Below are 23191 nucleotides of genomic sequence, written 5' to 3' on the forward strand. Positions count from 1 at the left end.
TAGTAACCAAACTAGCCACGTTGGACCGAACTACCAATACTATGGACCGATGGATGCACAGCATCACGTGCTCAGCACCCAGACAACCAACCAACCCAGTGGATGGATGGACCGATGGAGCACGTTCAAACAAGTACTCTACTGAGGTAACCCACGCATTCACCACGGTCAGGGTCAACGGGATGCATACACTGTATATGTTTTGATGGATAACCCGGGGCCCACCTCGCCGGCGAGGCGAACCGACCCTCGCCGTCGGCGAGCAGCTTCATCAAGTTGGCATGGGAGATTGGACTGGACTGGACTGGACACAAGGAAGGAAATACTCCACACTCCGCTGCTGGAATCATGCGTTGCTGCGCTGCGCACGTTACGAGCAGTGTGGGCGGGGGTACGCGGGACGCAAAGGTTTGGGCCGAGCCGACAGAAAAAGGCACCCACCCACCACCCTAGCTTTCCGCAAGACTTGTTTGGATTTGAGACTAGGCAGGCCACGTCTCGTGCATCTGGGACCGGACGGGAAGCAGGCTACGCAGTTTGTAATCTAGCAGCACACACGATATGATAATCCTTTTGGTGTTCTCGATCAAAACACAGAAGAGTAATTACCTTCTCTATTACAACTGGTCAATTCTAGGCTGCTTGTCTTAGGAGCCCAACAGCCCATGCATTAGCCACACAACATAAAGCGCCGCCGGGCCTAGCTTTGCACTTGCTGCAGCCTACGTTTTAGGCAGGCCACATCCAAAGAAAGAAACAAAACCTCTCAAAGAAAAAAAAAAGAGAGGGCCGACGGGCGATGGAGCTGCAACGTTGCCCCAATTCTGCAACGGTGATCGGCATCGACCTCGGCACCACCTACTCGTGCGTGGGCGTGTACAGGAACGGCCGCGTGGAGATCATCGCCAACGACCAGGGGAACCGCATCACGCCGTCGTGGGTGGCCTTCACCGACGCCGAGCGCCTCATCGGCGAGGCCGCCAAGAACCAGGCCGCCGCCAACCCCAAGCGCACCGTCTACGACGCCAAGCGCCTCATCGGAAGGCAGTACGACGATGCCGAGGTGCCGAAGGACATGAAGCTCCTGCCGTACAAGGTCGTGAGCAAGAACGGCAAGCCGCACGTGGAGGTGGCGGTGAAGCAGGGCGACGTGCGGGTGTTCAGCCCCGAGGAGATCAGCGCCATGGTGCTCGCCAAGATGAAGGAAACCGCCGAGGTTTACCTCAGCGGCACGGTCCAGGACGCCGTCATAACCATCCCGGCCTACTTCAACGACGCGCAGCGCCACGCCACCAAGGACGCCGGCACCATCGCGGGCCTCAACGTGCGCCGCATCCTCAGCGAGCCCACCGCCGCCGCCATCGCCTACGGCCTCGACAAGAAGGGCGGCCGCGAGCGGAACGTCCTCGTGTTCGACCTCGGCGGCGGCACCTTCGACGTCAGCGTCCTCACCAGCGACAACGGCGTCTTCGCGATGCGCGCCACCAGCGGCGACACCCACCTCGGCGGCAAGGACTTCGACCAGCGCGTCATGGAGCACTTCATCGGGCTCGTCAGGCGAAAGCACGGCAAGGACGTCGCCGGCAACAGCCGCGCGCTCGGGAAGCTGCGCCGCGAGTGCGAGCGCGCCAAGAGGGCGCTCAGCAGCCAGCACCAGGTCCGCGTCCAGATCGAGTCGCTCGTCGACGGCGTCGACTTGTCGGAGCCGCTGACCAGGGCCAGGTTCGAGGAGCTCAACAGCGACCTCTTCCGCAAGACGATGGCGCCCGTCAAGAAGGCCATGGCGGACGCCGGCCTTGCCAAGAGCGACATCGACGAGATCGTCCTCGTCGGCGGCAGCACCAGGATCCCCAAGGTGAGGCAGCTGCTCAAGGACTACTTCGACGGCAAGGAGCCCAGCAGCGGGGTCAACCCCGACGAGGCGGTCGCCTATGGCGCCGCCGTTCAAGGAAGCATACTGTCCGGAGAGACTGACCCCAATACAGAAGGTAAATACCTCTTGCCATCCATTGTTTCACCTGCCCTGCTGGTCCTGACGTTGTTCATGGAAAATAAAAATAAAAATTGGCAATGCAGATACGGTGGTTCTCGACTTTACGCCGCTGACACTGGGCATCGAGACCGCCGGCGGAGTGATGACGAGCCTGATCCCCAGGAACACGGTGGTGCCGACCAAGAAGACGCAGGTGTTCACCACGTACCAGGACAAGCAGACGACGGTAAGTATCAAGGTCTTTCAGGGTGGGAGGAGCATGACCAAGGACAATAAGCTTCTTGGCAAGTTTGATCTCACCGGAATCGCACCAGCACCAAGGTCTGATGTCTTACATAACCAACCTTCATCTGTTCATGAATGTCTATCTTGCATGCTTCAATGAGACATGTAATCTGACGCGAACAATGCCATAATGGACCAGGGGCAAGCCTGAGATCGAGGTCACCTTCGAGGTGGATGTCAATGGCATCCTCCACGTGCAGGCGGCGGACAAGAGCACCGGCAAGTCGGAGAAGATCACGATCACCAGCGACGACAGCCGGCTTAGCCAGGATGAGATCGACCGAATGGTCCGGGAGGCGGAGGAGTTCGCCGAGGATGACAAGAAGGTGAAGGAGAGGGTCGACGCCCGGAACCAGCTCGAGACGTACATTTACAGCGTCAAGAGCACCGTCGACGGCGAGCTGGGCGACAAGATGGGCGCCGACGACAAGGAGAGGGTACAAGAGGCGGTGAGGGAGGTGAATGAGTGGCTCGACGGCAATCCGGACGCTGAGAAGGAAGACTACGGTGGAGAAGCTCAAGGAGTTGGAGGATGTCTGCAACCCAGTCTTCTCCGGCGCTTACCAGAGATCCGGTGGCGAAGATGGAACAGAGGCGAACGAGCATGACGAGCTTTAGGATTTGATTTGTGTTCTTAGCTTAGTACCACTTTAGACTTTTGGACTACATATTGTGTTATTGTTCAGACGAGTCATAAATTGTTTAATTCGTGTTTCTTCTTGCTTTAAATGCACTTAGTCTGACTGACGTTCAGAATCATACAATGCCAGATTTGTGCTCTGTCATGTTCAGTGCAGTACATTGTCTCATTTGTGCAGCGCCTCCCACACAAATACATAATGAAGGGTCAATACAAAAGTAAACATACAACTCATGCACTAAGCCCCCAAAACACCTGATGAGCGATGAACCATGTACGATTGGAATTTCTTTCACCAACACACCATTGGTGTTCAGCATAAATCCACTAGTACAATTCTTCTGTGTAAAGCAATACAAGTATCATCCAGTACTTAATACTGCATTAACTTTAGTTTTAACAACCGAATTGATGAGGTCGATAAAACAACTCATCTGATCTCCCAAGCTTCATAGAGGACACCAGGTAGACTAGATGTCCACAACTCGTCTGATTTTCCCAAGCTTTATACAGGATAGAAGATACACCAGATGCCCCCACATAAAAAAAAAACACGCAACCAAGTGTTCTAGGAGCTTACGTTACAGCTAATGTAGAGCAGCGTGTTTCTTCGCAGAAGACGTCAACATATCCAGTTCATGTCAGTTTGCCTGATTCATAAAAGACCAGCTTGAAGGGCATAAGTCACGTGCTGTGTTCCCATCCTCATCCTTGATCTGAAGATCAGCATGATGCTTGACGAGCAACTCTGCAATGTCTTCTCTTTCACAAACAACAGCGTAGTGAAGTGCCGTTTGTCCTTCATTATCCTGAACAAAGCAGAAACAGTTAAGTTCAGTTCATTAGGCGCATACGCCAAAATGACTCAAAAGAGGGTGCGCCTCAACTTTGCAGCTTTACGATGCACGACAAGCTGAACTACTGACAGCAATCAAGGATTAGAGTGAACATAGCCAACATATTTTCGATTTACTGTAATTTAGAAGTAAATAAACTGATCACACTTCATTCAGCTATAAGACCAGTGGCGAAGCCAGACCCTGGGCTCCCAGGGCTGCAGCACAGCTCCTAGACCCACAAATCAGTGAGCAGATACTAAAAACTGAAGGTGGGAACGAGATTATGACAGGATTAGGACTGTTTTAGCCATGTCTGCCCTGGCCTTTGCCAATCTCTAGGTCCACCTCTGTATCCTTACTCATCAAATCAATCAGCCATGAACTAAAGAATGCAAAAGGTATATAAATAATTCCAATATACCTTAGCATTCAGATCTGCATTTGCTTTTGCAAGAATTTCAACAGCACTTAGATGGCCACGGTCAACAGCCCAGTGCAATGGAGTTCTACCTTCAGTATCTAAAATAAAAAAAATCATATAAGAAACGATGTTTGCATGAGCTATGGTCATAAAGAGAACATAAGCATCAGATTGTTCATAGTTTACAGGCACAAACCTCTCACATTAACATCAACACCAGTAGACAGATGCTTTAGTATGTCATCAGTTGCTCCTTCCCTCGCTGAAACATGGATGTCACCAAGTTCTCTGCATATACAAGTAGTACAAAATAAGGAGCATGTCATCTTACTTCATAGGACTTGTCACATCCACAAAGGTAGAATTAACAATAAACTGCTGTAGAAGACATACATGAGGTAAATAACACTTACGCTTCGTTTCCTTCGTCTTCCTCATACATCAAACTGCTAAACACAGGTCCCATGGGTCCCTTCGAACCTGATGCAGAAGCCATGCTATCTTCGTCTTTCCTTTTCTAAAATCATGTCACAAATAAGACAACACTGTCATGAGGATTACCGTACAGATTGCAGCAAGAGTGTGCTTGATAAGGACATATAGAATTTACCATGCTCGAACCAGCAGCCCAGTTAGGGAATAGCTCATCAACAATTGTGATGTACTCCTGCATAGCTTCTTCTGTAGGCATAGCACCCAGCTTATTCCAAGCATTCCTGGCATATTGAGATCACAAATGGATACATGTTAAACTGAACTGACTATTCAAAATCAATAACCACAGTGGTACGATGCTAATATTTGAGTTCAAGTACTTGCTAATGATTGGAAACACCATGCATAAAGGGACATCTTCATACTGATAAATTTGAGCACTGCAGAACTATGCAGCATGATGATCATCAGGACATGCTCTGGACACAAGTCACAACAGAGCAAGGGTACTCAATCGAAGTAAATTTTATGCTCAGGCAACATTAGCACGAATAATAAATAACTAATAAGCACATAAATAAGCTTGATCCATAACAATTACGGCTAATGAATTATGCAGAGATAGAAGTATCATATTGCGTTTGCTTCCTATCCGGCATGCCAAAGAATCCTCAACTAAATCCAAAGCTGAACGGGTGAACAGAGAGAAAAAATACAAGAAATCGGAAGCGGAATTCAGCAAGGGGAGACAGGGGATGGGATTGGAATCTACCACTTGGCACGGGCCTTGAGCTTGAGCGCGGACGGCTGCGGCGCGGTGCAGGGCCCCTCGGTGGCGATCTTGTATAGCCCGTAGAGCCGCAGCTGCGCCTCCTCGGGGACGCTGGTGCCTGACGCGGCGGAGGCCGCGACGAAGGCGGAGGCGGCGCTAAACTCCTCGTCGAGCTCGGTGCTCTCGACGCCCTCCCAGTCGCTGTCGCTGCCGCCGTCGCTGGAGACGTCGCCTCCGTGGGAGGGCTTCGGGGGCGCGGCGGGGGCCGGGGTGTCCGGGCGCGCCGGGGAGCGGGAGGCGGCGGCGGTGGGGGAGGCCGGAGGGGAGCGCGTGATGCGGAGGTTGTCCTCCTTGAAGGCGATGACGGTGGAGATGAGCTTGGCGACGAGGAAGGCGAAGAGGAGGCCGATGGCGGCCGCCTGGCCCAGCTCCTGCCAGTCCCCGGCCATGGTCGGCGCCGGCGAGGTGGTGACCTAGATGCGGCGCGATGACTTGGAGGTGTGGGGAGACTGGTGGGAAACTCCGAAACGGCGGACGGGGTGGGTGGGGCCCGAGGGGAAGGAAGCAGGACGAGGAAGTTAAAAGAAGAAACCAGCAAGGTCCAAAGCGTTAAATGGCGCGTAACGTGGTGGATCGGATTCATACGCAACACGTGCCCAAAAATCTCAAAAGAAATACACAAAGGAAAGGGCTTTTAATCATTTACAGCCATTCGCTCGAATTTTATCATGCATGATACATTGATATTTGCACGTCCACTACACTTTTGATCTTAATACAACCATAGTCTTTCTCTCAGAGATGCACATAGAAGCATACACCACCCTCTCTGTATCCGTACTATGTTTTATAAAAACAAAAAAGAATATGACAACAAATATAGCTAGTTTTATCCTATGACATTAGGAACAACAAACACCCCTTGCCCAATGGACTAACTTCTAGAACTCCTCTCCATGCATGCAGCAAAATGGGCCTCCTCCTCATCGAGTTACAAGTTGCAACGTGACCACTTTGTACTACACTTTTGTGTGCACACTAACAAGGACAGCACATTACTTGACACATCGAACACAAAAACAGAAGAAATCTTCTTATGTGACGGGTCCTCTTCACGTGAATTTGCATCCTCCAAAACCTGCCATGAAAGATGTAACTTGCTAAAGACATAATTTCGCACGTGTCGTTTACGTAAACGAGGATGAAAATAATCTTACTGGGGTCAGCAGTAGTAAGAACGCCGGTCTGGCCAAAGTCGCAGTCGAACGCGTGCTGGCCATTGGACTGGAAATAGAGGTTCATAGCGTACGCCGCGTGGCCCTGCAATGTGTCCGGCTCGTAGCAGACGCCGCCCGGCCGGATCGCGGCGCAGTCGACGCCCTCTTGCCCGCACGCGAAGTCGATGTTCTCCTGCAGCATCATCTCGTCCGCCGCCGGCTTTGGCACGCACCATTGCCGCCGACCAGCCGCCGCCGCCGCTCCCTGGCCTGCCGCCGGTGTCAGTTTCGTGCTCACCGGCACAACGGTCTGCGTGTTTGATAATGCCGACGATGAACAATGAACGATGAGCGGGCACCGTGCTAGTCATAATATAATTAATGATACCTCCGGATCAGTAAAGATGCCGGCGTCGTAAACCGGCGTCATGTCGCCGCGGAACAGGCCGAAGTTCCTCTCGGACACCGGCCCGGGCTTGAGGTTCTCGTCGAAGAGGGAGAAGATGGAGACCTCGAAGGTGCGGTTGGGCATGAGCGGGGTGCCGACGCCGGACCCGAGGTGCCGGATGGCCTTCTTGTTGTAGTCCCGGGCGAGCTCCGCGCCCACGCCGACCTCCCAGTCCTCCCCGGCCGACGGCCACCCGGTCTCGGACACGGCGATGTCCACGTCGCCGAAGCCCAGCCGCCTGATCGCCGAGTGCACGGCGTCCAGCTGCGCGTCGAGCATGTTGCTGTACACGACGCCGGAGCCCTCGTCCATGACGCCGGCGTTCACCCGGAACAGCGCGAAGTCCAGCGTGTCGTTGGTGAGCCCGTAGAACGGGTACGCGTTCACCATGAAGGGCGCGCCCGTCGCGCGGAGGAACCGGAGGAGCGGCTTCACGATGGCCGTGTCGTAGCCGTCGCGGAACCGGCCGGCCGACGGCTGCTCCGTCGTCGTCAGGACCCCGAGCGAGTGCGTGGTGGAGACCTTGATCCGGCCGTGCAGGGACACGGCCACCAGCGCGGTGTGCAGGTTCTGCATGGCCGGCACGAGGGCCAGCAGCAGCGTCCGGTTGGCCTCGGTGGTCACCTCGTTGCCGACGAGGAGACGCGAGATGTTGGTGGCGCGCGCGTAGGGCGCCACGTTCTCGCCCACCCACCGCCGCGCGAAGGCGAGGCTCACGAGGCGCGGGACCACGCCGTTGGGCACCGTCACGTCCACGGCGAGGCCGGTGCCGGCGAAGGCCTGCAGCACGGCGGGGTCGGCGTCGAAGAGCCTGACGCGGTCGACGAGGGTGTCGCGGGCTAGGAACCGCGCCACGTCGGCTGGCGGCGGCAGGGTCGTCCCCCGCGTGCCGTAGTTGACGCCGATGCCGCCGGCGTCCGCGCCTGCGCGGAAGAACAATGTCAATACGAGCCCGTGCCGTGCGGGTTCACGCACGGAGCTCGACAAGCAAGAGGGTGATTTACCTCTGACGGCAGAAAGCAAGAGCAGAATTGGGAGGAGGATCTGGACCAAGACGACGGTGGGCAGCGTCATCGTGGCTAGCTGCTTTGAGTTAGCTACTAGCACCAGTAGAGTGATACTTCTTCACTTTTGAGATGGCAAGAGAATGGCTTGCAGCTTGCAATTTTTAAAGAGGGAGGGAATTGGGCTTCGGCAGAGGAAGGACGCCACGGCCACCATATCAAGGCCATTGCGTGATGCCGGAGCAAGATGACTGTTTTCTTGCAGCTTCTCTGACATGGATGCCTTTCTTTGGCTCTGGGTCACAGCCTCGTGCTCGACCATGCCATGAACTTGGTTCTTTTCTTGACCCTTTTACGTTCTCGCTTGCCAGCTTTGTGCCTTTCTTCGCAGTGACTTCTGGGACATACTGGTGACCCTTAAAGCTTCACGCACTGTTGGCATTCTTCAGTACCAAAAAGAATTTCCTGCAAATGTATAGTATCCGCACAACACACACATTATTTGCATATGTAACTCTCCAGCTGCCAGTTCAGTCGTCCTGTTTGAATGGCAGCAGCTGGCATTGCCAATGTAGCATGCCAACACCACACACAGTTTGGCTGGTGCAGCTCTAGAAACCAGTTCAAGTGAAGGTGAAATGGTACTAGAATATGGAGTAAACACATTTAGTTATGATAAACCCAGTGTATGTACGGTACAAAGGGGTTTTGCATCCGCCACGTTTTGAACATTTCCTATGGGACACTGGCGTCCCACGACACCCTGAGATCACAAATAATCTCCTGTATTCACACACAAACAAGGATATTCCGACAACGTGTTTGGTGTAAGGTTTTTCACTCAACATGTCATCGGTTTTCCTCCCATTTAGAGGATCTGCCACTCCTCTTCTCCTGCTTCGCCGGAGTCATCAAGGTCATCGTCATTGGCCATGCTACTGCCAGAACAACCCAGCCCACCATCCTGTTTATACATCTGTTTCGATGGCTCGATTGACTGCACAACAGTAAAGAGTGGCGCTCCATTGGCCTTCTCTACCAACTCAGAGGCCCGAGAACAGAAGTCATCAAAGTCATCTACATAAAGATGTAATCAGATTAGAGAAACTCAAATATGGCCTAACAAGCGTCTGAGGAACAAAAGCTCACCTTTGTCACGGCAGTAAAAACCAATAGCCAGGGATGGATCTATTTGGTCTAGAGCCAAATCTCGGACAACACTGCACAAAGTGCAGACACATGAATTAGGCGTCACTTGAGCATACAAAGGAGGAATCGAGGAAGAGTATGCAGTTCCATTCATCAGACTTCATTGACAAAGTGCACGTACCTGCAGTGGTACGAGGAAGTGTCTGCCTCCAAATTATCCGGTGCAATGTTAACTGCCTGACACGTAGAGAGCATTCCACTATTACTATGACTGCTATAGCCAAAAAAGCATGCTTCGTGGTCAATGCATTCGTCCATTATGTATGTTTTTTTTTTTGGAGCAGTGATGAAAAATGGCTCCAAGCTAGCATGGCCATGCAGAAATAGGAGTGTAATAGTAGATATACACAAGCACAGCTATCTAATATGGAACTGGTTGCTTCGGGATCATAAGGGACACAAATAACTCATAGGTGTAGCTCTGGCTCCTACTAAGAAGGACTAATGGTAAATTTGCATACGAAAATTCTCCTATATCATATACATGTCATTGCTATTTACTTGTGAATGTTTTGACCTGAATGTGCAGTTCTCAAGCTCAGGGATCCCTCCAATTGGCAAAACCTCACAAATTTAGGACTCACAACACACTTGTCTCCCATAGAAATGACCAGATTCTAATGGTCTATGAAATATGAATGGCTGCATAGTAGACAAGCCACTATTGTCTTTGAATGGGATGGAACACAGTTGAAACCTGAAAGGTGCCAATTATACTAGATTACTAGTGATTTTTAGATATCAACTAATGCCATTCACTGATTCACATGCATTATAGATCATACTGTGTTAGCATGCGATACTTCTATACCAACTCAGAGGCCCAGTACTTTGTTCTTTAATGATAATTGCGGAGTTAAATAAAAATTTACAGTGTGCTAAAATGCCATGTCACCTGAACATGCAGTTGTCAAGTTCAGGGACCCAAATGCACAAACTTACAAATTCAGGGACCTACAGTGCACTTCATGCCAATAGAAATAACCAAATGATGCTGTCCTATGAAGTATGAATGGGCATAATAGAAATGTCACTATTGTCTTTCAGTGCAAGCATGAAACTCAGTTGAATCTTGAAAGGCGCCAATTATCTCTGTGATTTTTAGATAAATATCTAATCGCATCCACATACAAGAAAGGTCATATTGTGCTCGTGTTTCATCTTGATTTGGAGTATATTACTTACTCACTGAAGTAAAAAACTACAGATGCTTCTGCATGCTAAATAAATATAATAGGGATGCAGTTTTACCATCTGAACTTCATGGGGATCTAGGTAGAGCGCCCTCTCATCCTGTACCCCAGCAATGTAAGTTGATGTTCCTGGTCTTCCACCTAAAATGCCCAAGCTTTGAGGAAACGTAAATGTCTCCTTTAGTAATGGGATGTACCTGATAGAAAGTTCAATGCCAGGAAAAAGTTAGAACAGTAGTAGATTACATATCAATCCATCAACAGAAACATCAACTATTTTTCAAGGGCATCTTTATTCATCACCAAGTCTAATTGATGGCTGGATGGATTTAAGATTGGTTCGTCTCTTTAGAATAATCATCTATACAACAACCCAGCATGTTGGATTATGATATCACAATATTTGACATATTTACGAAAGTAGGTCCCAGCCCACTTCGTTGTCCTTAGGTTTTGTAGCACAGAAGTTAAGTGAGTACAGGTAAGCTTAACATAGGATGACTCATAAATTCAGATAACCTAGCATGGATCCATATGCAGCACCAAAAGCATGGAAATTAGTAGCGTGCTGATTACCTTGGATTAATTTTGTCAAGGCCAAGAACCAGAGGAACTAACAAAAGTATAGGTGACCATGTTGATTGTCCTTTGTTGAAATCAGAGCAAAGCTGAGCAGCAACATCAATGCACACAACTGGAGCTCCACCTCTTTCACCATCTTCATCACCCGAAACCACATAAAGAGCCATAGGGAAATTTTCCTTCCCACCAACAGCATCAGCCTGCTCTCTATTTGTGCGGATAAGGGTCTGCCATGCCCGGCACATAGCATATGGCCCCACCCATGATCCAGCAGCCAGACCATAACTCTTTCCAGCTTGAAGTAAATTGTGAATAGAGAAAGCACAAGCTTCAGAATCGCCAAATAGGTGTAAGACCCCTATATATTGTGGGTTGTATGGCTGCATATGAACATTTGGTCATTATAAGCAACCCTACATTAAGAATTAAAAGAGCTCCATCACCTACTATAACTGAGCAGCATTTTTTCGTTTTTCTTTGAATTGGTAAACCTCTAACAGATCAGAAATTCAGAATAGTCAAGTATATCTCTCTCACCTTCTCTGGGGGCTTTCTCCAAGACCTTCCAAGATGGTGAAAAATCAGCGCCTGCAAAATTTTGCCCAAAGGCCAATACAACTTACAACTGCAGTGGTCATCCTGGTCAATAAAAGGGCATTTTCAAAGAAATAAAGTTTACCTGAGCAACCAGCATCTGACTGCTTCTAACCATGCAGCCCCAGTTCACATCACTAGTTAGCTTGGAATCAGATATTGCGTCAAAGCCTGAGATAAGAAACATGTCAATATCTAGCCACCTGCGTACATGAAATAAGCTTTCGCCACAAATGAAGTCCTGCAAAGCCCAACCTTTTCGGTATGTGATCCATATCCTGGAAGAGAAATCTTCTAAAAATGCAGCATGCCCACTTTCGGAATCCGAGTTGCTGGATGACTCCTCAGGTGACACCTTGTAGCATTTGCCAAGGAACCACACATCACTGGAGGTCAGAACCTTGGTGCATCCCAGAAGACGCCACATCGAGCCGCTGCCCACGAATCTCCTCAAAATCCTCGACCAAGCATAGGATCCTGAGGAGGGCTTTGGTGACTTCTTCTCGCACGCCGGCAATGAGTCCTGCTGGCCCTCAAAGATGGTAAATGGGGGAGTGAAGACGCCAGATAGGATGGAGGCCTTTGACTGCTTGGAGCTGCTATCTTCCTTGTGCTCAGAGCTAGAAGAAGAAGAGGCAACTGCAGCTGCAGTGTCTTCCTCGCACAAAGAATTGGATGGCGGTGCTTCTCCCCTCTCAGGCAAGCTCGTCATCACCTACGGCCGCATGTGTGCGTAGGGCACCCACAGTAACCTACTAAAGCAAGAATCAGCTCTGAAAATTGTAGTCTTCAGAGTTCACACTGAATTTGTACAGAGCTAATGTTTTGTTTTGAAAAATAAACTACAAAGAGCAGCAAGCTAACAGCAACACGAAATATGCTGAGAAGCTGGGGACATGGCAAACTGGCAACACAAGACACAATTGATCTATACGTTAGCAGATGCGTAACTTAACAATTGGGGCAAGGCAACGCAGATTACAAGCAACCCAGTGGTAAGCGACGTGCTCGACTAGATTAGCAGACAGAACGGAATCGAAGCAATCCAGATTCTACAAGGACTGTGCAATTGTACAGCACGGAGTTGAGGTGGGCAATTCTACTAGAGGAGAAGACTGTAGACGACAAGCACAGGCCCATGGGAAGAAAGGGAGTGAGAGAGGGGTTGGCTTACCCGCCGGCGAACCGGGAGACGGGGAGAGGAAGTCGCGGCGTCTGACGGCGCGGGGAGCGCAAGCGGCGAGGGATCGGCCGCACGGCGGAGGCGGCGAGGGAGATGGGAAAGGAGGGAGGGGGAGGTGGCGTGGCGGAGGCGGAGGCGAAGGGGAAGAGGAGGAAGAGAGAGAGAGAGAGAGAGAGAGAGAGAGAGGGATGGAGACGTACGGGCGGACCGAGCTGGGCTCCCCTCTCCTCTCCCTGGTGGGCTTGGCGTATGGCACGGGGGACTATGGGCCCTTGTGCGGGCCCACGTGTCATGGCCTCATCGAAGTCCAACAACGTGCCGGTTTGGTGGTGCACTGGTGCTGGTGGTGGTCTGGATGTGCCGGAATTTGCACGGGCACCTCGACAGCGACCGTGGCTTATAGAAACGTGGAAATCGTAGCAGAGGAATCTTGAGTTCAAAATCCCTATCGTTGATGTATTTTTCAAATGATTTTTAGATGAACTACTCTAGTAGAATTCAAATTCAAATGGGCCGTTGGGTCGCTAGCCGCTTCGAGCCGTGGCTTCCACGCACAAGCAAAAGCGAGAGGTGGAAATGAAAAGGCCACGCAGTCATCTCCTCCTCCTAATCGCAAAAAAAAAAACTCCTCCTGCGTGTACAATGCACCACCAAGAGGAGAAGGCAACAGAAGAATCGTATTTGGCCCATCGGATACTTTTGCAGTATGGGCCTGGCCCGCTCCAGTGGTTGGTGAAGCCCACAACCTGTGCCGTGCCTGATGCATGCAATCGATAACGCGACGAAGTCCCAAAGAGGAAATTCCTGAAGTTCCTCCTCTCTGTCAAATAAAATAAGACAAAAAAAAGATGCCAATTATTCTAAATAATAATTCGTATTGAAATAAAAACAGCTAAACATCATTAAAAAGAACATGCAACTAATCAACCTTGCGTTATTCCCGCGATCCCAAGGAACTTGCATGGCAATTAGGTGCGAGCATCCAGGCATGTTGTCATGTGCCCATCCAGCTCAAACCTAGCTGAGGGCAAGCTGCTGAGTGTTTATTTTCTATCTCTACAGCAGAGAACAAGAGAAGAAGGTCGTCATAGATTGGTCAATTGTACAACTAGATGGACGTGCAAGTTGCAACCAATAATCCTTCTTTCCTTGCCATCCTAGTTTTCAATAATTACCTACCAGGGCTGGTAGATCAGATGTGCAATGCAGACATGGCATGATTGATTAAAAGCTGCCAAGCTGGGACCGGCCGGCCGTGGACAACAGGGCCCTGAAAGACTTTCTTTACATGTGCCATGACTTCCTTTGTATCACGCTTGCTGTGTTGCCAAGGGGAAAGCGTCATCGTCCTTCAGTTCCATCCAGCCTCTGAATCTCTCTGCATCTCTGTGATCGAGGAAGAGAGGAGCCAACAAACATGGTGCACGGGAAGCTGGAGGTTCTTCTTGTCTCCGCCAAGGGCCTTGAGGACACCGATTTCCTCAGTAAACCTCTGACCTCTCTCTCTCTCTCTCTCTCTCTCTCTCTCTCTCTCTTTCATTTTCTTCTTCTCCAGATCGCGAAACTTTCTTTCCCTCTTGGTTGCTTGTCGCTGCGTGAGTCGTACGCGTGTGGTATCTTCTTCATTGCTGCTGCATCATGTTTCTTCATCGGTTAAGGTAGATCTGCGAGCCACACAGTAGCAGGTGCCATGATTAATCGCGGTGTTCCGTGATCAAGGGTGCATCTGGATGCTACTTGCAGCATGTTAGTTGACCTCTCTACCTCTGCGGTCAACATCTATTATGTTTTACATTCAGTCATTGTTACCACATTGGTCTGTTCATTCCCATGCCCATGAGCACACCGCAACAATTTCAGAGTTTTCATGTACTGACCGACCTGCTTGGATCATCAAAAGCATGCGGATCTGTCCCATAGTTTTGCGCCTCGTCTTCTGATGCTAATGTCGTATGCTACTAAACCGTATATCCTTTTTGTGCCCTTCTTCTGTGCAAATGCTCACCAGATAACATAGACCCCTACGTGATCCTTACATGCCGCACCCAGGAGCAGAAAAGCAGCGTTGCAAATGGTACTTGCCCTTTATCATTCACAAGAATACCCGTCTCTCCATTGTGTATCTGCTACTGCTAGAGGGCATCACTTGATGTATATGCAGTGATACGGAAGAGACCTCGATGCCAATCTGATTGTCAATCTTACTCTCGCTCATTCAGGAGCAGGAAGTGACCCTGAATGGAACGAAACCTTCATCTTCACTGTCTCTGACGATACCCCGCAGCTTAGTCTCAAGATCATGGACAGCGACGTCACCAACGATGATTTCGTTGGTGAAGCAAGGTAAGGATCCAAGATATCCATACTATGCAGTTTAGAGTTTACTATTGTACAGAATTGCGATACAGTTTTCGGAATCTATGTTCTTTCTGCCAAAAGTGCAGTTCAGAGACCACACCTCTGAACTTTCAGGTGTTGATTGTCGCCTGAAGCCTGACTAGCCTTTGTTTACCTGTACTTCTGAACTTTCAGCATCCCCCTGGAGGCTGTGTTTCAGGAAGGCAGCCTTCCCCCGACAGTTCACCCAATCGTCAAGGAGGAGAAATACTGCGGAGAGATCAAGCTTGCACTCACCTTCACTCCAGCAGTGGTATGTTCCTTGCAATACCCTTGCGGCTGCAACAGTCAGGCCATGTTATCAGCCTGTATTATATCACAATCCAATGCTAATCTGACGAGCATTCTTCTCCAGGAAACTCGCCGCCCCGACAACGAGGAGGGTACTTACAGCAGCTGGAATTGATATGCCCGATGTGTGCACTGAGCAAGAGCATAATTTACTGAAGAATTACTACTGTTATGCAACACTATTTTGCTTTGTCATGAACTGAATATTTGCATGTAACTTCCAGCATTGTGACAACTATTCAGAATTGTTGGTTTGGGCACCTCACGGGGCGTCGCCTGCAGAATTATCATCTTCCGAAAAAAAAAAGTTTTAACCCTGAAAGGATGTACAATACTAAATTTTCAAACAGCAAAATAATTACAGTATTATCAGTTCAGTAGCATGGTGTCGCCTAAATGTTCAACTGCCACCAAGCTAACATCTTTGTAAGATGAGGACAACAAAAACCAAACGCTACGAGTCTGAAAATTGCAATCAGAAAACCTAAAGACTTTGGGAAAATACAGGACAAGCAATATGCCCACAAGATACTTCAGCGCTCCTCCTCGGACTGATCAGCTTTTGGCAAGCACACGGATGAAGTACTGAAGATCAAGCTGATGATGATCTGTTTTCCTTAAGGCCTCCCGCTTGGTTTTGGTGTCTTGCTGGAGCCTGGGTCCATGTTGTTGCTTTGCCTCTTGCCTTCCCAGGTTTAGCCTTCTTACCTTTTGATTGACATGAAAATATAAAAAAACTTAGCAAGATTCGAGCGCAAAACATTATTCCTATTACTAAAGCCGACTACAAAATCTTAGACTTGAGTTCCACATTGTTTGAAAATCTGGCTGCCTTGCACTAAAATATAAACTTGACCAACCTAGAATGAAAACAGGAGGGATTTAATCTATACTGTAAAGTTGAAACAATTAAAACTATTTCTCACTAAGATTAGGTCTACTGTACCCCTCACGGAAGTCCCACTTGCTAGCGTGGGAGGTTTGACAAGAGGTGTGGAGATCCGATGTTTCTAAAATATTTCTACCAAAATCCTAATACTTTATATACCAGAGCCTTCTATGTACCCACCTGTTGTACCCACCGCATAGAGCACCCTCACGCGCACAATTAAGGGAGAAAATAGATCCCCGCATATTTTTTTCCTTATGCATAAATAGAAAATAGAGTAGTATAAATGGAGGAGCAAGTATAAATTCTTTCCATACTAAATAAATTAAGATATCCCTATCAATCAATAAGAGGCTAATTGCAACATCAAGACACGCACAATTAAGGGAGAAAATTGATCCCGCATATTTCTTCCCTTATGCAAAAAAACTCGATTTATAAATATTTCTTTCCTTAGTTATGAATCACTTATAGGAACAAATAGGGAATAAAGTAGTATAAATGGAGGGGTATAAATTAAGCAATATAAATTCTTTCCATACTAAATTAAGATATCCCTATGGAGCTAATTGCAGGTGCTCTGATTGCCGCAGAAAGCCTTTCTAAAAGCACGATGTCTCTCTGCCTTCCATCACCACACCTATAAAGCCATACACCTCTAGAGTTAATCAGTCACCCCATCGGTGCCACCATCTGATTTCTTCTTCCAAGATAGGACCTCTCCACCGATCAGAAGGGGGCTAAAGCTGCGTCAAACATCTGCTGCCACAAGAGCAACAGGACGTCGCATCCAACGTCAAGGTCTGCCTGCTACCCACGTTGCAATATTTGTTGCGAATAATATTTTTATATTGTTGGTTAGACAGGATCATCAGGGCGTTGAGATCATATCTTAGGTCACCGGCGTCCCACATCATCCGCATTCCCCTGGTCGTCGCCGGCGTTCCACGTTCTCCCCGCCCCTCCTAACATCGCACATTGCATGGTAGTCGGCACCAGCGTCCATTCATCCAGCTTACAGCTTCTGATTTGTATTGCAACCGTGAGTAGATAGCACGACTCCTCTGGCGGGAGCTGATCCACCAGCATAAGAATGTGGACCTGTGCCGGCAAAAAGATCCAGCAGAGCATGACCCTCTTCCATCGGACCCCCTTCTTGGTGGTTCATCACCCTCTTCCATCGGACCCCCTTCTTGGTGGTTCATCAGAGAAAATTGTTCTTGATCCTTTTGTCCCCTATACTGCAGAAATTTGTGGATTTGATTCTTCCTCTAATAAAATATAAGCGGAGCATGACCTTCCCCCTCGAGCATCTACATGTCTGACTCCCACTAGGCCAAGCATTTTGTGGATTGTTTCATTTTTTTCTTCTCTCAGTTCTTGACTGGTTCCTCAAAAAATCACAAGAATTGCCTAATTTTTCTTAATAGGTTATTGGGATTGAAATCATAGGTTCTTGATTTTCCCCCTAAAAATGCAGGAATTTGTGGATTAGCAAAATTGGTGTACACTTTGCCCTTAAACAGGACATGTTATGTAATGTTTAGTTTCCTCCTTAAATAGAAAAATGCAGAAAATTGGTTTTAGCACTTATTCTCTTTTTAGCACATGGGAGCGAGACCAGTTTTTAAGCGCGGTTTTCCAATGCTTTTTTGAAATTCCGAAATTTGCACACTTAGACACCATTTGTGATACCTTTGCCACGCTTGATGATGATGGTGTGGGTTCGAGCCCGTCGAGCTCCTGCGCTGAGCTAGTCTGTGGGTTTGCTGCGGGTCGAGCTCAGTGGGCCCTTACCCCTCAAAGGTTATCTTTTTTATAATCTTTTCAATCCTACGCCTGTTGGTGTAAGGAATGTTTCATCCCTTCCTTGCTACTCTTTTTTGGGCACATAGTACCCTAATAATATATATGCATTTTGAGTGAATGCATCCAATAAATATCCCATGTATTTCATCAGTTATTTCCACATTTGATTTGATTCACTAATTCCTTTACTAATCTATAAGAAATATAAGAATTCATCCACTAATTACATATAATCATGCTGATGTCTAACCGGTTTTGTAATCCAAGGAATAAGGAATTCGATTAGTTTGAATTAGATTAGATTGGGTTGCTATGATATAATAATAAATAAATTAAATTTTTAATAGTTTTGATGCAATCCCATTATTTTAAAATAATTATTCTTTAAATATGTGCCACAGCCTGTGGCACGTACATCTTCACTAGTTAAGAATAAATGGGCATTCAAATTCAACTCGACTAGGATTTGGAAGAAATAGGCACCCGAATTTGTCTCGGCGAGGACTTCAACTTGGATGGTGTAGGTGTACATTTACGTTCTCAACCAACTGAGCTAGCCTTAGTTACTACTTGATTACACTCAGTGATAGTATGTTACATTTGTACTACCTCTGTTTCAGAATATAGCTATTTTTAATTTTTTTTTGCAAACCGAACCTTTTAAACTTTGATAGTAGATGGTAAAAAATCTATAAAGATGGAAAACATAAAAATAATATTGGTTTATTTATAATGAAACGAATTATGATAATGTATAATTTTTTCTATTTAAAAGTAATTATTTTTAGAGATATTATTAGTTAGAGATGAAAATGTTTAACTTTGATCAAATCAAAAAATTATTATATTTTAAAATGGAGGTAGTATTACATATGGACCGACCTATGCAAATTAAAGACATAATAGGCAGAAGAGTTTTTCTTTTTACTTTCTTGATGTACTGTAGATAATATAGATATGAGATAATACAGAACTTAACTGCAAGTCCACCGTCTAGTATAATAATTTTTCACGTAAATCATTTCTGGTGCATTACTCCAAAGGAGGCCCTCTACAATTATCACGGGTCCATGAGTTATGGAGTTGCGTGCAGTACTAATTTTCAGACACATAAGCATAAATCTCTACAACTAAAAAAAACTTAAGTGGCGAAAAACTTTTCGTTCGTGCGAGCCATCCGAAAACCGTCGTCTCGCAAAAAAAATCAGCGCGCGCCGTGCGATCTGGGCGTCGCACCCCCTCCTTCCCGATCCTCCTCCCACCACGTTCCCACGCGACGGTTCCATCGCGATTCGCGAGCCGCCCCGACACCCTCCCCTCGCAGCCTCGACGCGCGCCGCCCTTCCCCTCCTCTCGTCCGCCGCCCTCCCCCTCCTCTCCGGCTCCAGCACCGCGCGCTCGGCGCCCCCTTACTCCGCCGCCGCGCCGCCGGGGCGGCCGCGGGCCCGCGCTCGGCAGCCCCCTCCTCCGTCGCGAGCCGCGGTCTCCCTCCTCCCGCTCGCGCGTGCCACGCGCCCGTCGCTCCCCTCGCCGCGTCCATCGCGCCACAAGAGATCCAGGAGTTTAAGCGGCGACGCCCCGGATCGCGCAGTCGCGGCGCCCGGCTGTCGGTGTCCGCCGTGGCGGCCGAGACGCACGGACCGAGGACACGCCGTCGCCGTCCGGGCAGGAGCGGTTCGACTGGCTGGACCAGTGGTACCCTTTCGCCCGGTGTGCAACCTCGACACCGGCGCGCCGCACGGCAAGACGGTGCTTGGCCTCAGCGTCGTCGCCTGGTACGACCGCGGTGCCGGCGAGTGGCGTGTCTTCGACGACGCCTGCCCGCACAGCCTCGCGCCGCTCTCCGAGGGCCGCATCGACGCCAAGGGCCGGCTCCAGGGCGTGTACACGGCTGGTGCATCAACGGCGCCGGCGCCTGCAAGTTCATCTCCCAGGCTCCCGCCCTCGGCCCACTGGTACGCCGCACTCCGCCGATCACCACTTTTCCTCTCCATTGCCATCATCATTGGCCGCCGCAAAGTGAAATAAAAAACCTTCTCGTGATTCTTGCGGCAGGTGCACAAGAACAGCAAGGCCTGCGTGGCGTCGTACCCCTGCGTGGTGCAGAACAACATCCTGTGGTTCTACCCGAGGGCCGAGCCGGAGCACAAGGATGTGCTGCAGAGGAAGCCGCCGTCGATGATTCCCGTGATTGAAGACCCGGAGTTCATCACCGTCTGTGGCATCAGGGATCTTCCCTAATCAGTACAGGCTCAAACATTTTTCAGAGTCTTGCTATGCTCCTTCCATTGGTCGATCCAGCTGCATTGTGCTTTTGGATATTCATGGTTCAGTTATAAGTAGCTTATAGCACTTGCAAATTGCAATGCAGGTATGATGTTTTGGTAGAGCTGGTGACCATTTTTATCATTTCGGTGTGCTGGTGACGGTGATCAACAGAGGGAAGACGTAAGTTCTTGGTGCATTGTTATTATGGGAAGAAAACAAAGTAGCAGATTGATATAAGTACAGTGAATTTTGGGCAAAGTATGATCTACATTCTTTCAGGTGCCATCTCTACTATTCTGATTTGCTGTATACGCTGCTCCAGGTGTTAGTGAGATAAGCTCTCGAGAGATAGAAAAGATTAACGTGGTCCAGGTGTATATCCCTTTGTTTGTTTCTCATGCTTCTGATAGTTGTTATACAATCATATGTCTTGATCATGTTGTTCAAAGGGTGCTCTTGGCCAGTTGATTATCCCCTTTGCACCTGTGCTCTCAGCCAGGATTCTGCTGAAGGAGAACCATGCTGCTGAATTTGACTACAAGCAGGTCAGATAGCTGATAAACATTTGTGTTTTCTTGAACTGTTGATGCACCCATGGACAGTAGTGCCAATTAGGATTTTGCTGAATTCAGGTTCATAAAAAGTTCTAGAAGTGATTTATTCTATGGGGGCAACACTGGAATGTCCCATGGTCAGCTTGCGATTCTGAGGTGTGCACACTTACTAGATCATCAAAAATAAAAAAGACTAAAAGACAGAAATTACAAGCTGTTAAATGTTAAGTTTTTATGGGGAGGTTTTGTTTCATGCGAATCCATTTTGTCGATATGTTTATCATCTGGTGTTATTCTGATTATGTAGCAACACTACTGGGCAACAAGACATGCAAGTTACTAACACTTCTTTTATGTAGAAGAACGTGAAATTTTGTGTTATATGCTTATGGCCAGGCCAATAATAATTTTTTTTATGAAAAAGCTTGACATTATGGCCTGCCACTTCATTCAAATATTCTTTGTGTGTTATCTATTGTTACTTTAACATTAATGTGCTATACGATTATTTTGAAATTTAGTTGTTACCTTCTACTATCAATTATTTTGACAGGCTACGATTTCCTCCTTCCTTTTTGCTGTATTGTTATTGGGACACCAAATTTTGTTCCAAGAATTCGGTTCTCTCATTCTCAGGAATCTTTCTCTATGGTGTTGGTGTGCTGGTCTGCCATGACCTTACAAGGTTGTCCTTAGCTTGTTGATTCAAGCTGCTGTGACCTTACAAAAAATACACGCTGCTGAGTTTGCACTTGTTGATTCAAGATTTTAGTAACTGTATCCTTCTTCCTCCAAACCTGGCTGGACGCGGAGGGGCTTCCTGGCTTCCATTTAAGTTTGCATCACATTTTTCGAAAAATGACTGTATTTTGGATTGCAGTGGCTTCCAACCTCAATAACCCGGAGAACTAGAAAGGTTTGCAACAAGACCTTTTTTCCCTAGATAGCATGTAAGTGTTTATACCTTGGAGAATTAGAAATATGGAACCTTTTATTTCTTCTTTGGTAATGAAGATTTCATGTTTCGGACCTGCAGAGGTTAATCTCAGATAACCATGTGTGGTTGCTTCCATACATGTAAGCCCAATGTGCTTAATTTGCATTTTACCTCTGCTAGACCTAATATGTATAATCTGAATTAAACTATAGTGATTTCTTATCCTTTGAGTTTCTTGCAGACTTGGTGTCCTGGACCATGAATATAACTTCCAAATAAGCGTTCAGAAAGTTTTTTGAAGTACAGTCATGAGAACATGACAACCACCAGCTCCTTTACATGGGTAAGGCAAAAGAATTCCCAAAATAATTTGACTGAGCTTGCTTTCCGTGTTAATAGTTTCATACGCTAGACCATCTCTGTGGATTTAATCTCATGGTACATTTATTTTTTATACATAAGTAAAAAGCTTTCTTGTGTGACGTTAGTTTGGCAGCATCTGATGAAAACAGTTTTGTAATAAAGCATTTAATGCTATTGTTACATTCCGTATAGAAAGCTAGAAACTAAAATGCTGAGCAATACACTGAGTGCTGCTATCTAAAATACTTGTTGTAAAAAAGTATTCATGTTTATGGAAAAAAATTAAGAAATAAAATACACACGCTTTGTTTGTCCTGATGTTTGCACACTTATTTTGTATTTTCGTACACTTCTTGCAGAGCAATTTACAGACACTATTTAAGAAAGGAAAATGTTGAATGCTATCGTGTATGAAGAATTGTTCACCGAAGAAATGGGTCGATTGTAGCCTTGCAGGTCCAAGGTTGAGGTGAAGTAGGTGTAAACTCGCCTACCACAATTTGCCTGACTCCTTGTAAAAATTCATGAATTGATGATTTTGTGAACATGGCTTAGGCAATATATTCAGGTTGTCATGATATTTGAAATTATGTTTGAGGAGTGCAGTGTTTGCATTTCTTCTCTTTGTGAAACCATCGTTAGAATGCCACTATTTTTTTCTCCAAAGCTTTGAGGTACTAAAACGATCACTTAATTTCCATAAAACAAAACAAATGGTGCTTGGCATTCCATCGCTAGCTTGCATATTGCGAGGGGAAATTGGTAATTGTTAATTTTTATATCACTAATTTATATTTGATAAACTATCACAAAGTGTGAGGTGTACTTTGAGCAGCTATGGAATTCTCAGTTTTAGAAAAAGAAAAAG

General features: G+C 47.6%; 4 protein-coding genes and 2 pseudogenes across 6 annotated transcripts; 3 read left to right on the top strand and 3 right to left on the bottom strand.

Annotated features, from left to right (window-relative positions):
- Positions 1-1060: 1060 nt before the first annotated feature.
- LOC112899264 lies at positions 1061-2896 on the top strand (annotated as a pseudogene).
- Positions 2897-3177: 281 nt separating this feature from the next.
- LOC112899265 (acyl-CoA-binding domain-containing protein 4-like) lies at positions 3178-5948 on the bottom strand. The gene is made up of 6 exons (XM_025967667.1): positions 5386-5948; positions 4789-4894; positions 4592-4695; positions 4375-4466; positions 4179-4276; positions 3178-3727 (listed from the first exon to the last, which is right to left on the bottom strand). The coding sequence occupies exons 1-6, from the start codon at positions 5832-5834 to the stop codon at positions 3560-3562; spliced, it is 1017 nt and encodes a 338-aa protein (XP_025823452.1). The 5' UTR covers positions 5835-5948; the 3' UTR covers positions 3178-3559.
- A 159-nt stretch (positions 5949-6107) lies between these two features.
- Positions 6108-8589, bottom strand: LOC112899162 (glucan endo-1,3-beta-glucosidase-like). Of its 2 annotated transcripts, XM_025967515.1 has the most exons (4): positions 8055-8589; positions 6991-7973; positions 6603-6912; positions 6108-6523 (listed from the first exon to the last, which is right to left on the bottom strand). In XM_025967515.1, the coding sequence occupies exons 1-4, from the start codon at positions 8122-8124 to the stop codon at positions 6498-6500; spliced, it is 1389 nt and encodes a 462-aa protein (XP_025823300.1). In that variant the 5' UTR covers positions 8125-8589; the 3' UTR covers positions 6108-6497. The 2 variants fall into 2 exon arrangements, with proteins under 2 accessions (XP_025823300.1, XP_025823299.1); XM_025967514.1 differs by having other exon boundaries at positions 6991-8589.
- Positions 8590-8693: 104 nt separating this feature from the next.
- LOC112899163 (cysteine protease ATG4B-like) lies at positions 8694-12974 on the bottom strand. 2 transcript variants are annotated; one of them, XM_025967517.1, is made up of 9 exons: positions 12807-12974; positions 11888-12384; positions 11718-11803; positions 11576-11626; positions 11033-11418; positions 10515-10653; positions 9385-9440; positions 9204-9274; positions 8694-9131 (listed from the first exon to the last, which is right to left on the bottom strand). In XM_025967517.1, exons 2-9 carry the CDS (start codon positions 12342-12344, stop codon positions 8923-8925), a joined length of 1455 nt encoding a protein of 484 aa, XP_025823302.1. In that variant the 5' UTR covers positions 12345-12384; positions 12807-12974; the 3' UTR covers positions 8694-8922. The 2 variants fall into 2 exon arrangements, with proteins under 2 accessions (XP_025823302.1, XP_025823301.1); XM_025967516.1 differs by having other exon boundaries at positions 11888-12387.
- A 1130-nt stretch (positions 12975-14104) lies between these two features.
- LOC112899165 (C2 domain-containing protein At1g63220-like) lies at positions 14105-15787 on the top strand. The gene is made up of 5 exons (XM_025967518.1): positions 14105-14299; positions 14824-14889; positions 15035-15158; positions 15348-15465; positions 15568-15787. The coding sequence occupies exons 1-5, from the start codon at positions 14233-14235 to the stop codon at positions 15616-15618; spliced, it is 426 nt and encodes a 141-aa protein (XP_025823303.1). The 5' UTR covers positions 14105-14232; the 3' UTR covers positions 15619-15787.
- A 3268-nt stretch (positions 15788-19055) lies between these two features.
- LOC112900917 lies at positions 19056-22955 on the top strand (annotated as a pseudogene).
- The last annotated feature ends 236 nt before the right edge of the window (positions 22956-23191 follow it).

Source organism: Panicum hallii, chromosome 7 (assembly GCF_002211085.1).
Source record: "Panicum hallii strain FIL2 chromosome 7, PHallii_v3.1, whole genome shotgun sequence".
Lineage (NCBI taxonomy): Eukaryota > Viridiplantae > Streptophyta > Magnoliopsida > Poales > Poaceae > Panicum > Panicum hallii.

Excerpts from the sequence above, each read along its gene's own strand:
- LOC112899265 (XM_025967667.1), bottom strand. The coding sequence starts at position 5,834 with ATGGCCGGGGACTGGCAGGAGCTGGGCCAGGCGGCCGCCATCGGCCTC. Across the intron at positions 4,895-5,385 it reads CTCAAGGCCCGTGCCAAGTG|GAATGCTTGGAATAAGCTGG; the intron begins GTAGATTCCAAT and ends TCAATATGCCAG. Across the intron at positions 4,467-4,591 it reads GAAGACGAAGGAAACGAAGC|AGAACTTGGTGACATCCATG; the intron begins GTAAGTGTTATT and ends TTGTATATGCAG.
- LOC112899165 (XM_025967518.1), top strand. The coding sequence starts at position 14,233 with ATGGTGCACGGGAAGCTGGAGGTTCTTCTTGTCTCCGCCAAGGGCCTT. Across the intron at positions 14,300-14,823 it reads TGAGGACACCGATTTCCTCA|ATAACATAGACCCCTACGTG; the intron begins GTAAACCTCTGA and ends AATGCTCACCAG. Across the intron at positions 15,466-15,567 it reads TCACCTTCACTCCAGCAGTG|GAAACTCGCCGCCCCGACAA; the intron begins GTATGTTCCTTG and ends ATTCTTCTCCAG.
- LOC112899162 (XM_025967514.1), bottom strand. The coding sequence starts at position 8,124 with ATGACGCTGCCCACCGTCGTCTTGGTCCAGATCCTCCTCCCAATTCTG. Across the intron at positions 6,913-6,990 it reads GCATCTTTACTGATCCGGAG|ACCGTTGTGCCGGTGAGCAC; the intron begins GTATCATTAATT and ends TCAAACACGCAG. Across the intron at positions 6,524-6,602 it reads TCTTACTACTGCTGACCCCA|GTTTTGGAGGATGCAAATTC; the intron begins GTAAGATTATTT and ends CTTTCATGGCAG.
- LOC112899163 (XM_025967517.1), bottom strand. The coding sequence starts at position 12,344 with ATGACGAGCTTGCCTGAGAGGGGAGAAGCACCGCCATCCAATTCTTTG. Across the intron at positions 11,804-11,887 it reads ATGGATCACATACCGAAAAG|GCTTTGACGCAATATCTGAT; the intron begins GTTGGGCTTTGC and ends TTCTTATCTCAG. Across the intron at positions 11,627-11,717 it reads GTCAGATGCTGGTTGCTCAG|GCGCTGATTTTTCACCATCT; the intron begins GTAAACTTTATT and ends AAAATTTTGCAG.